The sequence below is a fragment of the Nomascus leucogenys genome, chromosome X (genome assembly GCF_006542625.1).
Source record: "Nomascus leucogenys isolate Asia chromosome X, Asia_NLE_v1, whole genome shotgun sequence".
Classification (NCBI taxonomy): domain Eukaryota; kingdom Metazoa; phylum Chordata; class Mammalia; order Primates; family Hylobatidae; genus Nomascus; species Nomascus leucogenys.
In genome coordinates this window covers 110,207,401-110,222,200 of record NC_044406.1, presented here as the reverse complement: position 1 = coordinate 110,222,200, position 14,800 = coordinate 110,207,401, and the positions used below count along the sequence as shown (strand labels likewise).

The following is a 14,800-nucleotide window of genomic DNA, read 5'->3' as shown; positions in this document are numbered from 1 at the left end:
AATATATGGACCGGTGACTAGTTGGAAGCCAAGAAATTAGTTGTAGGATCCAGCATAAAATAAGAACTTATATTAAAAGGAATGTGGTCACAGAAACAGACAAAAGGGGATAGAACTATGTGATAATATAGATGATGACCATATTAACCAGGATCAGAATCTATATGTGTAACAGAGTATACCTTGTGTCTCTAGAGGTTAAGACCACTATGGAGATAACTAAAGTGAATTTATGCAGGCCACCACTCATAGTAAATGATCATTTTGTAAGAAAAACAGGTAAAATTCTTAACATCTAAAAACCAACAAGACAGAACAAAATATAAATTAAAAAAAGAGGGTAACAACTACTATCTCCCAATAGTAAAACATACACCACTTCATAAATACAATGCTTTCAAACTCAAAAACTTAATCATAATCATCACACTTTTCCCTGTATACCAATCAAGACATTTAAAAAAATTATCTAAAGACTGCTTGTCTGCCATTTCTTTTAGAGCCAAAGCTAATGAAGATTTTAGAAAGATTTATAAAGTTATCATACATAATCCAGTAAAAACAAAGTATTTAAAAGATAAACTTCATTTTTTTAGCATTGAACATTTATTCATTCAATGAACATTTACTTAGCACCTTTTACGTGCCAAGCACTGACAGGCAATGAATGTGGTCCCTGCCCTTGAGGAGCTCACAGTCTAGACAAACGGGACAAACTCATAAACAAATATTTACAATACAATGTGGCAAGTGCTATAAGAAATATGGATATACATAATGTTATGGGAGCATAGATGACCAAAGCTTCAGTTACAGGTGACACCTGAGCTTGTTCTTTTATCATGATTTTACCAGCTGCCAGGGAATAGGAAATGATACTAACACGTGGCAGGGGCTATATTTTGAAACATCTTGCATGCCATGAGCTAAGGAAGCTGGGAGTCTATCCAGCAGGCAATGGGGAGCCACAGAAAGGTTTTAAGTAAGAGTTACATGGTAAGATTTTTATTCTAGAATAGTAATTCTTGATGGTGGTGTGAATGATGGAGCGGGGGGTGAAGGGAGAGGTTTGGTGAGAAGATAAATGGGAGATTTGAGGGAAGAAAACCAGTTAGAAAGCTAATATAATAGTTCAGGTGAGAGATGAGGGCCTGAACTAAGTTGGGAAAATCAATTAGGATGTAACAGAACTGTATTTTTAATGCTGTGTACCAAAATAAACAAGGATTGATATTTAAACTTTTCCAACAGATCAACCTAAGATTGGTCCTTTGGCTAACTAGGTAGTATTTTAATTAAAATATTTTGTTTTTCTGTTGGAAAGACCAATTTTTAGTTCCTTGATTATTTCAGCTTAAGTTACTCTAAAGAGTTTGCTGAAATTTTTAGATAAGGCACACATTAAAATGTTAAAATGAATTAGTGAACTTCCTAGACTCAGACAATAAGGCACTCTCACTTACATGGCATGCTGAAGATTAGTTCGCAGTTTAACATAGCTCATTGCTGCTCTCTCCTGCTGTTGCCTTGCTTCCTCTTGTTGTCTTTGAGCTAACATCCATGTTACCTGCGTGCTTCAAGGAGAATTTTATTCTTCTTTTAACTTAACTTTTTCTATGTAATTAATAAAGTTATAGTACAGAAAATGATCAAATGTACTTACTTATAATCAAGAGGTGTTTGATGATGTTCAGTCTGCATTGGATAAACACTCATGAAGCTATCCTCAGGCCGTAATCTTTTGGGCTCTCTCATAATAGTGGAGGTGAGTTGTGGTGTCTGCATCATAACAGGGGTGTGCAGTGTTTGTTCTCTGCTTAACCACATACTGTCACTACTACTACTTTCTTCAGCTGGAAAAGAAAATTAACGACGAGGTTTAGTCACTAATTTTGACTATTCAGATGTCTAATACAACCTGTTCAGGTCAATAAACATCTGTTGATTTCCACAAGCAAGTCACAGGAACACGGGCACACAAACCTATGTAAGGGTCAGTCCCTGACCTGGCCTTAGAGTCTAGTTGTAGACACAAAACAACCAGGCAATTAAAATACAGTGTGGTAAATGCAAGGAGAGAGGGAAGTATAAGGGGAATGGGGGCAGTGAAAGGGGTCAGAGCCAGCTATCCAGAAGCAACTTCTAACTAGAGTAGGTATCAGGTGGGCTAGAAAGGCTTTTTATTCTAGGCAGGGAGAAGTACATAAAGCAAGAACACTAGGGCAGGAAACAAGGACTAAACCTTTTTTTTTCCTTTTTTTTTTTTTTTTTGAGACAGACTCCCACTCTGTCACCCAGGCTGGAGTGCAGTGGCGCAATCTTGGCTCACCTCCACCTCCTGGGTTCAATCAATTCTCCTGCCTCAGCCTCCCAAGCAGCTTAGATTACAGGAATGCATTACCATGTCTGGCTAATTTTTGTATTTTTAGTAGAGACAGGGTTTCAGCATGTTGGCTAGGCTGGTCTTGAATTCCTGGCCTCAAGTGAGCTGCCTGCCTTGGCCTCCTATAGCGCTGGGATTACAAGTCCGAGACATCGCATCCAGTCGACTGAACCCTATTAATCTGCTGATATTTGACCTACAAAAAGGGCAATTTCATATAGTTCAAAACTAACAGTTTGCTACTCCTGGGGCATAAAGATTGAAAGGGTAGCAAAAGACACGGCTGGAAAAAGAAGCAGGAATCAAATTGTGGAAAATCTTGTGAGCTCTGCTAAGGTAACAGGGAACTGCTGCTGAAGGTTTTAAGGTAGGGAAGCAATTTGGTGAGTTACATGTTTTAGTCAATGTGGTGGCAGTGTGGGGAGTGAACTTAAAAACAGAATACCGGTGAGCAAACAGACCAGTTAAGAGGCTAACTGTGTGGCCTAGGTGAGTGAGACATGGCAACAGGGATGGAAGCAATAGAAGACTGGTTCCCAATCTATGGGATACAGACCACTGAGCAGGTAGTAAGAGCAACTGCAAGGGGGCCACAAATCTATACGAATATTAAGCACTGGACGAAAAAGAAAAAAGGTTTCACACCTGCAAAAGCTACTTTTTTCAAATGTCTGTAAATGTTGCCATAATTAGTAAGTCAAATTTGTGTACAAATGTTACTGAATTAATAGTAATTTTTAAAATCACTGACCTGGGAGAAAAAAATTGGTAGCACTTTGTGACTGTGAATTTAGAAGAAAACTATTTCATTAGAAGATTATACGTATGAGGCCAGACGTAGTGGCTCACACCTGTAATCCCAGCACTTTGGGAGGCTGAGACAGGTGGATCACAAGGTCAGGAGTTCGAGCCTGGCAAAGATGGTGAAACCCCATCTCTACTAAAAATACAAAAATTAGCCAGGTGCTGTGGCAGGCGCCTGTAATCCCAGCTACTCGGGAGGCTGAGGCAGGAGAATCGCTTGAACCTGGGAGGCGGAGGTTGCAGTGAGCTCAGATCACACCACTGCACTCCAGCCTCGGCAACAGAGCAAGACTCCATCTCAAAAGAAAGAAAGAAAAAAAAAAAGGCCAGGCACAGTGGCTCACACCTGTAATCCCAGCACTTTGGGAGGCTGAGGTGGGCAGATCACCTGAGGTCAGGAGTTCGAGACCAGCCTGACCAACATGGAGAAGCCACGTCTCTACTAAAAATACAAAATTAGCTGGGCATGGTGGTGCATGCCTGTAATCCCAGCTACTCGGGAGGCTGAGGTAGGAGAATCGCTTGAATAAGGGAGGGGGAGGTTGCAGTGAGCCAACATCACACCATTGCACTCCAGCCTGGGCAAAAAGAGCAAAACTCCATCAAAAAAAAAAAAAAAAAAAAAAAAAGATTATACATATTTGCAAATGTGTGTAAGGTTTTAAGGAATAAGAGTGGAAAGAAAATGCATGAATAGCTAATACTCTAATAATAGATTAAACAAAACTCCACATTTTGCCATATAATTACATCAGCCTTTAAGTTCTACTGCATTCAGGCTCCAATACTGTCTTCAAAATAGCATTGACTTGGCCAACCTATCAGTATTCATACCTCCTTCTTTTAACTTACTAATGCCTCAATTTCTATGGTTCTCCCCAAAAACCTGAATGAGAGCATTGACTCTTCCTGTAAAAACTGAAGTAACTGGTTTAATAATCTATTTGTAAAATGTGATATAAATACCAATTCATGTGTTTCCATGAGGTCTAAAAATAAAAAAGAGAGATTTCTGTAATATAAATACCCATTCATGTGTTTCCATGAGGTCTAAAAAAAAGAGAGAGAGATTTGATGGCCCAGCACACGCCTATAACTATTAACTACTAGTTCAGATGATAAAAACTTTCAAAAATTTAGTGATATGAGAAAACATCTTTTAATTTGATAGCATTTTGTTTTTAAAAAACAGAAAAGTTTCTTTTAACTTATAAACCATCAGCCCTAACTACTTTAACTGGTCCAGGGTAATAAAAGAGATACCCCCATCAACTGTGATGTTGGGACTATATAACTAACCAGTGTAAAATTGTACAAGTTAGAAATATAAGGTTATGCCTTTATACTACTGGACAAAAGATACTAAAATTCATAGGACAATCAAGTTTTAAACACTGAGCACTTGATCATAAATGAAAGCTGATGAGTTATGTGGCAATTTAAAAATATGGCCCCAAAATTCTTTGACATTCCTCACATTAAGAGGTGGAGAATTATGTCCTCTCCCCTAGAATCTCTGTGATTGCTTGGCCAATAGAATATGACAGAAATTACACTATGCTAGTTTTTAGGCCCAGGCCTTAAGAAATTGGCAGCTTCCACTTCCGGTCTTTTGGGACACTTGCTCTTGGAGCCTAGTGATATGCTGACATGGAGAAGTGACACGTTGGTGTTCTGGCAGACAGTACAACTGAGGTCCCAAATGACAGCCAGCATCAGATATGTAAGTGAAGATGCCTCTGGTATGATTTCAGCCACCAGCCTTTGAGCCTTCCTAGCTGAGGTACCAGACACCATGATCCTGGCTATGTCCTAAGTTTTGAGGTAGTTTGCTATTCAACAATAATAACTGGGACGAATTTTGACAACTATGCTAATTTGTTTAATAATTCCTAAGAAAAAGAAAAAAGTCCCCAGGCCCATTTTGAACCAACTCTGGAGTGCTAGGAGTCTAAGAGCTTCAAGTGTCATAATGCATTCCTACCTCTAATATGATAGCACTCTATTTCTATGAAGTTCTTCATGATTAATGGCCTCTTCATAGAAATTCAGAAGTTGCAACCTCTCTGAATCTGTTGTTCCACTTTAACTAGATGATCTGATCTCTTGGGTAATAACTAGCTCTATAATACTGAGTCCATTTCCCTATGCATACAGTGTAGCACAGATTTTAAAAAGCAGGCACTCTAGAGTGAAACTGCATGGCACTCCTACTTAATAACTGTGTGACATGAGTATGTCACTTAACCTCTCTGTGCTAAGTACTGTCATCTGAAAAATGAAGATGTACCCAAAAAGTTGTGAGAACTGAGTTTATGTATCTAAAATGCTTACAACAGCACGTTTACACACAACGAACACATTTTGTAAGCTATTATTGAACACATCTCAAATACAACATAAGGTGAACCTTAATGACAATTCAGTTGGTAAACATTAGGGATAAATATAAAGAGAATAAATTATATCCTTACTGAGTGAAAGCTGCATGCCCTCAACCACTTTCCGTTTTCCTGTAGATGGTTTTGATTTTTTACTCCGCACTGTTGACCCCCGGCTGCTGATTCCACTAATGACTGACATGGTGTCATCATCACCACCAGCTAGCAAAGAATTTCTGTAAGACATCAGTGGAAGCCACACATCCTCTCTTCGGAGTGACATCTGAAAGGTCATGAACTTTTCCAAGTAAACATACCTTGAAAAGAAATCGAAACTGTTAGCTTTGATACAGAAATCTGCCGGTTATATTAACTCATAGTTGTGCGAGCATGGGCATATTACTTCACTACTCAAACTCAGCCTTACAGGACATTAATGAACAACGTTGTCTCTGCCAAGATTTTCACATCAAATGCAATAATTCAGAGCATTCAGTTTAACATTTGCTGAGTACCTATTATGTCCCAGGCACTATGGATAGATACAAAGATGGATATGATATGATACCTACCTGCAAAAAAGTTTCAGCCTGATGGAAATCATAAATCTACCCTTGGATCCAAGTATCTCAAGGCTTATATGTAATTTTGCAATCAAAATTCAACTAACGTTCATGTGACGACTATGTGCTAGATATTTTTTTTTCCCCTCAGGTTCCTTAACTATTCTTACAATTCTATGAGGGAAATGTTTTCCCAATTTTACAAGTGATGAAAGAAAGGATAATAAAAATTAAGAAGTAATCCCACAGTAATAAAAATGAGTAGGCAGCATAACTATGATTCAAGTCCAAGGCTCTGACACCAAGAGTTCTATAAGGCTAAATTATGCTTCAAATAAAGACAATTATTTGTCAATTAACTGTAAAGTGCAATTCAAATATTTGCTGTCATTGTAACGACTGATTTCTATCAATTCAGATTCACCAGTGTGAACAGCATTAAAGAGAATAGGAGAAATGAATTACAAAGCATACTGCTTTGTTCGCTGTTCAGTAGGCCTTTCTCTTTTTTTTTTTTTTTTTTGAGACAGAGTCTCACTCTGTCATCAAGGCTGTAGTGCAATGGTGCCATCTCGGCTCACTGCAACTCCGTCTCCCAGGTTCAAGCAATTCTCCTGCCTCAGCCTCCTGAGTAGCTGGGATTATAGGTGCACACCACCACGCCTGGCTAACTTTTGCATTTTTTGTAGAGACAGGGTTTCACCATGTTGGCCAGATTGCTCTCCAACTCTCTGCCCGCCTTGACCTCCCAAAATGCTGGGATTACAGGTGTGAGCCACGGCGCCCAACTCCCAGTATGTCTTTCTGTATTACAATACACTTCAGTCATATATAGTAGTACAGTACTCCTCCAAGCGTGGCCTGTGAACTGGCTACCACTCCAAAAACTGTTAAGTCTGCAACAAGATACAAAGCTCGAGCCAAAATATACTCACTGGCAGACAGATTTACAATTATGTACCCACCACATACCTAAATAGGACATTACAGATAAGTAGCCCGCACTAAAGCTATCCCCATTTTGCTTCCTCCTCGTGCCCAGAGGTTACCACTACTTATCACCCCCATGCACATTTTGTACATTCAATACATAGTTGTCTGTAAACATCATAGTACAGTTTTGTACTTTGCTCTTTGTACTCAATGAAATCCAGCCATTTTTACTGTTGTATGGTATTCCATTATATATCAATCTATTGATCCATTTTCAGTTGATGGATGTTTAGGTTATTTTGAGTTTTTCCACTATTTCAAACAATCCTACAGCCATCATTCTTTTATCGGTCTCCTTGTGCATGTATTCAGTAGTTTCTGTGGGGTATCCACTTATGAATGACATTACTGGATCATGAGGTAGAGAGAATCTTAAACTTTACTAGGCATTGCCAAAGAGCTCCACAAAATGGTCTTGTACTGTCACCAACAATGTATAAAAGGCTCTGCTGCCTCACATCCTTAGCAATATTTGACACTATCAGACTTCTTAATTTTTCCTAATGTGCTAGGTGAGAAATGGTATTTCATTGTTTTAATTTTTATTTCTCTGATTAATACTGCTTATGCAATTTTAACTGGGATAAATTTATATACAATAGAACACACAAAACTAAGAGCACAGTTGTATCGGTTTTATAACTGAACATAGACCTGTGTGACCCACATGCCTAACAAGATACAGAACTTGGCAGGGCACAGTGCTTCACATCTGTAATCCCAGCACTTTGTGAGGCCAAGGTGGGCAGATCACCTGAGGTCAGGAGTTTTGAGACTAGCGTGGCCAACATGGTGAAACTCTGTCTCTACTAAAAATACAAAATTAGCCGGGCATGGTGGTGCACGCCTGTAATCCCACCTATGCAGGAAGCTGAGGCAGGAGAATCACTTGAACCCGGGAGACAGAGTTTGCAGTGGGCCGAGATGGTGCCTGAAGGACAGAGCTAAACTTCATTTCAAAAAAAAAAAAAAAAAGGATACAGAACTCTACTACCCTAGTGTTCCCATTCAAACTCTCCAACACTAGAAGTAACCATTACTGTAATTTTTATCACCATACATTAGTTTTGCCTGCTTTAGAATTTCATATAAAATCTATAGTCTTTAAATGCAAAATACTAGTGAGTTTTCAGACAAGATTATTTACAATATGAGGTATCCATACGCTTCTGCCCTTTTACACCTCAAAGCCGTGGCGAAAGGTAGAAGATTTTTGAGAATTTAAATCCATTTTGGGGGCTCTTTTGTAAGTCACCATTATAGGAGACTAAACCAGAAAAGTGCCCTGTTTGAGAATTAAAGGATGTTCCTGATGGATTGCCTTTATTATTCTTTTTCAAATGCTCCCTCCTTAGTTGGGTTAAGGCACAAACGCAGATAAGAACACAAAAAGCAGCCAGGCAGTGGTTCATGCCTACAGTCCCAGCTACTCAGATTAAGGCAGGAAAATCACTTGAGCCCAGGAGTTCAAAGCCAGTCTGGGCAACATAGTGAGTCCAGTCTCTTAAATAATAAAAGTATTCAAATTATGCGTCAAAAGCCACAATTATACTGGAGGAAAACTCACAATATTAAAATAGAGTATTATGCATAAAACACAGTTATAATCCTTAAATTATAAAGTTGCTGAAGAATAAACTTTTTCGTGTATTAATGCAATCCTACAATTCTGTGTGAGTAGAAAGGAGAGAAACCAAGTATAACAATTGCCCTTAAGAATCCCAAAATGAAATTAAATAGGACATTTCCAGCAAATACATACACTGTTCTTTTGTCTTGTCGGAGTAGTTTAGAAGAAAATTCACTCAGAATATCAAGAAATGCCAAATTTAAAGGTGGATGGCTCTCCCCTTGCGGATTAGGCTCTTTAAAAGCAAATTCTATGCCATCTCTGCAAAGAAAAAAAAAAATAATTGAAATAAATATTTGAGGGACTATAATAAAAAAGTCAATAACGTAGGAAATTTCACTCGCTACTTCCTTTGCCAAGCTTTTAATTTGAGGAATAGAAAATAAGGAGGTTGTGAAGTGTGAGAATGTGCAGATATATTGACATTTTATGTCACTGTTACTTTCTTTAAAACAATACACACACACACACCACTTAGCTTTCAGTCTGAATATGGTCTGGTATATCTACATTCTTTAATGGGTACCTTTTTCCATAGAAAATAACGTAAATTCTCTCACATAATGATCAATACATTATCTGTATTTTTCAAGACATAAAGGAGACCTACTCTAACATATAGAACGTTAAAAAATAATTCACAATTATTTGTAATGAACAACTCAAGTAAAGTTTAAAATTAAACCCCATCTAAGGCCCATTTTAACTATATTTATGTGACTATAAATACCTCTATTCATCAAAATAACAACCCAACATTATAACTCTATCAAATATGTAACTGAGTAAAAAACAATCCAGATGGAATCAAAAAGGAAAAAAGGATATTACATGAAAAAAAAGATGTTATTTCTGAAAATATTATATAGGTAGTCCTTAAATATTATGTAAAATTACCATCTAATGGATGCACAAAAATAAACTTCAGTTTTAGAAGAAAGTGAAAGGAGAGAGCTAATTAAAGTTGAGGGAGGAAGCTGGGTGTGGTGGTTCATGCCTATAATCCTAGTGCTTTTGGTGGCCTAAGTGGGAGGATCTATTGAGGCCAGGGGTTCAAGACCAGCCTGGGCAACATGGTGAGATCCTGTCTCCACAAAAAACAAAATAATAATAATAATTAAGTTGAGGGAGTAAACTTAACTTTACTTAAGCAAAACTTAAACAAGAGCAGCATATTTTCCTCAGAGAGACAGTTAGCACTTTTATAACTAAATGAGCAAGAGGATGAAGGAGAGTCCAAGACTCTAAAAGCAAGTTTCTTTAACCCACAGGTAACAGATAAAGGGTTTTAATACACAAATGTTGGTTATGTTAAAGGTCTAAAATGTACCCATACTTTAAAAGTGCAACTGATCACTAAATTACATGCCCAGTATAAAATAAAATGACTTCCAATTTTGATAAGGGGAACAAAATATGCAGATGGAAAGAAGGGTGTGGATCAAAACACGGGAAAAGGTCACTACAAAATAAGAGTGCAGTACCAAAGAAAAAACTTGAGACAAAGGAATCAAACCTCAAAGATTTCTCTATCTGACAATGAGATCATGACAAAAGTTGATAAAAAAGATGTGTAATGCTTGAATTTATGCTGCTTTGATTCACATAATTTATAGACTTTGTATGGTTTAAACAAAGGCTTATAAATGGAGTTTTAATCCTAACTCATTTTGTTGTTGTTGTTGTTGTTGAGACAGAGTCTCTCTCTGTCCCCCAGGCTGGAGTGCAGTGGCACAATCTCGGCTCACTGCAACCTCTGCCTCCAAGGTTCAAGCCATTCTCATACCTGAGTTGCTGGGACTAGAGGTGCACACCACCACTCCCAGCTAATTTTTCTATTTTTAGTAGAGACGGGTTTCACCATGTTGGCCAGGCTGTTCTCAAACTACTGGCCTCAAGTGATCCTCCTGCCTCAGCCTCCCAAAGTGCTGGGATTACAGGCATGAGCACCAAGCCTGGCCCAACTCATTTGTTAATTGAGATAGCACTATAACTGGTTCTTTAAAATTAAGAAAGGAGATAGGGTAGAGATTTATAAGCTAATAATAAAGCACAAATTTAATTTAGTTATTCCAAATGAAAGGGCTAGATTTAAAAAAAAAAGTTTCATGACTAAAAAATACGAGAGCTGAATAAAATATCTGGAGATTACTTGTGTAGCATGGCAATGGCTTCTCTTGTTTTCAACTGATCAAGTCCAAAAGTTAAAGCAAAACGTCGAGCAAGTTCTTTTATGCCACTAAATGTAGAGGATGATCTATCAAAATTATAGCCATTTTCTTGTATCATTTCATTAAAAAGCTGTTTGGAAAGAAAGAAAGCATGTTAAAGTTCTTAATACCTGGAGATTAACATCTTTTAAAATATTACATTTGCATTTAAAATACAGGTGTTCAATAAATGAGGCACTGTATTTTATTGCAAAACACTAAAACATGATACAAATGACCAAAAGTGTAGTACTTCGTATATTTAAACTGGAGGTTTTAATTAACAGAAACTCTTTAGGTTAGTTTTGGCAGAATGCTATCCTGCTGGTATTAATTGGATATTAACATAGCATACAAAAATACAAAGGAAAAAAAACTCCAGCAAATTATTAGGCAACCATGCTCTGTTATTTACGTTTAAGTGGTGAATCTTTACATCAAGAACTCTTAACATGAAATAGTGAAAGCTTAAGAATTTTAATCTTCTTTGACAAAGCAATTCTAATTATAGGACTTGAACCAAAAGAAATAATATTTACGCACAATAATATGTACAAAAATGTTTTAGTGCTATTTATAATACCAAAACTTGTAAAAAACCTCAGCGTAAACAAGGAGACTTTGGTTAAATTGTGGTCTATCTATAAAATGGAATATTATATAGTCATCAAAATGGATATGCTAATCATCCTGCTTTGTTAACTATACACTGTGTCAAAACATCACTAGGTACACCCCATAAATATGTACAATTTTGTGCCAACTTTTTTTATTTTTGAGACAGAGTCTCGCTCTATCACCCAGGCTGGAGTGCAGTGGCATGATCTTGGCTCACTGCAACCTCCACCTCCCAGGTTCATGCCATTCCCCTGCCTCAGCCTCCCGAGTAGCTGCAATTCAAGGCGTGTGCCACCAAGCCCAGCTAATTTTTGTATTTGTAGTAGAGATGAGGTTTCACCATATTGGCCAGGCTGCTTTCGAACTCCTGACCTCGTGATCTGCCCGCCTCAGCCTCCCAAAGTGCTTGGATTACAGACGTGAGCCACCACGCCCGGTCATGTGTCAACTTTTTAAAATGAAGAAGACTTCTGGGTATACACCCGGAGAAAATGAAATCCGTATGTTGAGGAAATATCTGCACTCATAGAAGCAGAGAACAGAATGGTGGTTGCCAGGGACTGGGGGTTGGGGGAGGCTGAGACTTTGGTCAAAGGGAACAACGTTTCAGTAGGACAGGATAAGTAAGTTCTGAAGATCTATTGTACAGCATGGTGACCATAGTTAAGAGTAATGTACTGTATTGTTTATCTAAAAACTGCTAGGACAGTTGGTCTTAAATGTTCTTACCACAAGTAAGTAAGTATGTGATGTAATGTTTATGTTAATTAGCTAAATTTAATCATTTCACAATGCATACATATCAAAACATCATGTTGTATACCGTTAAGTATACAGAATTCTTACTTTTAAATTATACCTTCACAAAACTCTAGAAAAAAAAATAAATGAACCTCTCCTGCTCCAAAAAAAAGATGCTGAGGAAATTATTTAATGGCATAAATGTGTTCACTGTTTATTAATATTAAAATGCAGCCTTACAAAATGGAATGCACAATTTAATTTTGTTAAAAAATCAGATTTCATGTACGCATAAAAAAGAGTAACAAGGCCATTAAAAAATAAAAAGGTTATTGTGAAAACATTAAGGATAATTTGCATTTGTTCCTTTTTATATTTTCTAAACTTTCTACAGCTGGCAGCTATTACTTTATAGCAAAAGTTATTTTTTAAATGACATCTTTTCAACCTTTTAAATTTTATTTATTTTTCTTTCTTCATTTTCTGTAGAGGTGAGCTCTTGCTATGTTGCCCAGGCTGGCCTCGAACTCCTGGGCTCAAGCAATTCCCTACCTTGGCCTCCCAAAGTGCTGGGATTACAGGCATCAGCCACTACACCCCGCCTACATTTTATTAATTTTAACAGAGAAAATTCAAATTCTCAAATAAAATTAAGAACATTCCTGGCCGGGTGCAGTGGCTCACACCTGTAATCCCAGCACTTTGGGAGGCCGAGGCAGGCGGATCACGAGGTCAGGAGATTGAGACCATCCTGGCTAAAATGGTGAAACCCCATCTCTACCAAAAATACAAAAAATTAGCCAGGTGTGGTGGCGGGCGCCTGTAGTCCCAGCTACTCGGGAGGCTGAGGCAGGAGAATGGCGTGAACCTGGGAGGTGGAGCCTGCAGTGAGCTGAGATTGCGCCACTGCACTCCAGCCTGGGCGACAGGGCGAGACTCCGTCTCAAAAAAAAAAAAAAAAAAAGAGGACATTGCTAAAAGAAAGTTCATTAAGTTGGAATGGGTTGGGTTGGGTTTTGCATGCAAATTTTGTCTCCAAAGACAAAAGTATACTAAGTGAGTAATTTTATCTAATTAAACTGCCTCAACACTGCCAAAATGAAAACTATTGGTTTTTTTGTTTGTTTGTTTTGAGACAGAGTCTCACTCTGTCGCCCAGGCTGGAGTGCAGTGGCACGATCTTGGCTCATTGCAACCTCCACCTACCAGGTTCAAGCAATTCTCGTGCTTCAGCCTCCCAAGTGGCTGGGATTATAGGTGCACATCATCGTGCCCAGCTAATTTTTGTATTTTTAGTAAAGACGGGGTTTCACCATGTTGGCCAGGCTGGTCTCGAATTCCTGATCTCAGGTGATCCGCCCACCTCGGCCTCCCAAAGCACTGGGGTTACAGGCATGAGCCACTGCGCCTGGCCAAAACTATTGTGTTTTAGTTATAAAATTAATATACGCTCACAAAAATAAGTTTGGAAATATACAGAGAAAAAAGTAGAATTCAACATGAAATCTACCAAAACAAGTTAACCACTGTTAATGTATTTTGTGATTATGAAGCTCTTTATACATTAATGAATATAGATCTACACTAATTTTAAGTGTTGTAAAACAGTCATTGCAGAAATGTACTATACAGTAAATTTATCTAATATCCTGATAGACTTTTAGATTATGTCTTACTTCCTATAAACAATGTTGCAATATACAACTTTGTATATCAACTTTTGCAAACTTGTGTTTTTATCATCTTGGATAAAACAGTAGATTTAAAAAGTAGAATTGCTGCCTCAAATGGCATACACATTATAAATTTTTACACAAATTGCCAAATTGCCTATCATATCGATATTTCCTCCATACCTTAGATAGCTATAGGTTTTGCCAATCTTGACAGTTTGAAAGCAAAAAAATAATCTCACTTGTACTTTCTTGTATTTCTACTTTTATAAATTGTCTATTGCACACTTTGCCCAATTTCAACTGCTACCATATTTTGCTATTAGGTGTTAATTGTGTTAGCTGAAGTTGGTACTCTTAATGCTTACCTGTTGCAGACTGAGAATAAGGGTCTTAGCACACTGAATTTTGTCTATCTGCCTTGTTTTACTCATTGTTTCTTTGATGATATCTCCATAGTCATTATAATACTGTAAAGAAATTTGTACAAATTAGAGCTTTATCTCTTAAAACTACTTGACAATAAGACTAATTTTAGGTTAGTCATGTAAACACGTCACAAAGTATGTATTTGGCAAAAATTATGCCTTCAAAGGCAGGAAAGAATGTTACTGAAACCTAAAGATCATTTCTAAGCATACAATCCCTAACTTCAGTAAAATCATATATACAAAACAGTTAAGATCTAATCAAATTAAGCTCCAGACTTGGTTTAAAATAAAGAAGGCATACTGACTAAAACAACAATTAGGTTATGCAGATTTTCAGAAGTAACACAAAATATACAAACAAAATTCTCTTTGT

General features: G+C 37.5%; 1 protein-coding gene across 8 annotated transcripts in view; it reads right to left on the bottom strand.

The window, feature by feature from the left end:
• STAG2 (stromal antigen 2) overlaps positions 1 to 14,800 on the bottom strand; it is a 140,773-nt gene that overhangs the window by 10,021 nt on the left and 115,952 nt on the right. For 6 of the 8 annotated variants that reach the window (XM_003262297.4, XM_030806556.1, XM_030806557.1 and 3 more), the window contains 6 exons: positions 14,365 to 14,466; positions 10,907 to 11,055; positions 8,887 to 9,015; positions 5,662 to 5,885; positions 1,664 to 1,853; positions 1,464 to 1,574 (listed from right to left, as the gene is read on the bottom strand). In XM_003262297.4, the coding sequence (XP_003262345.1) occupies positions 1,464 to 1,574; positions 1,664 to 1,853; positions 5,662 to 5,885; positions 8,887 to 9,015; positions 10,907 to 11,055; positions 14,365 to 14,466 (905 nt within the window). The remainder of the gene's footprint in view (positions 1 to 1,463; positions 1,575 to 1,663; positions 1,854 to 5,661; positions 5,886 to 8,886; positions 9,016 to 10,906; positions 11,056 to 14,364; positions 14,467 to 14,800) is intronic. The other 2 variants (XM_030806560.1, XM_030806561.1) reach the window with 1 other exon arrangement.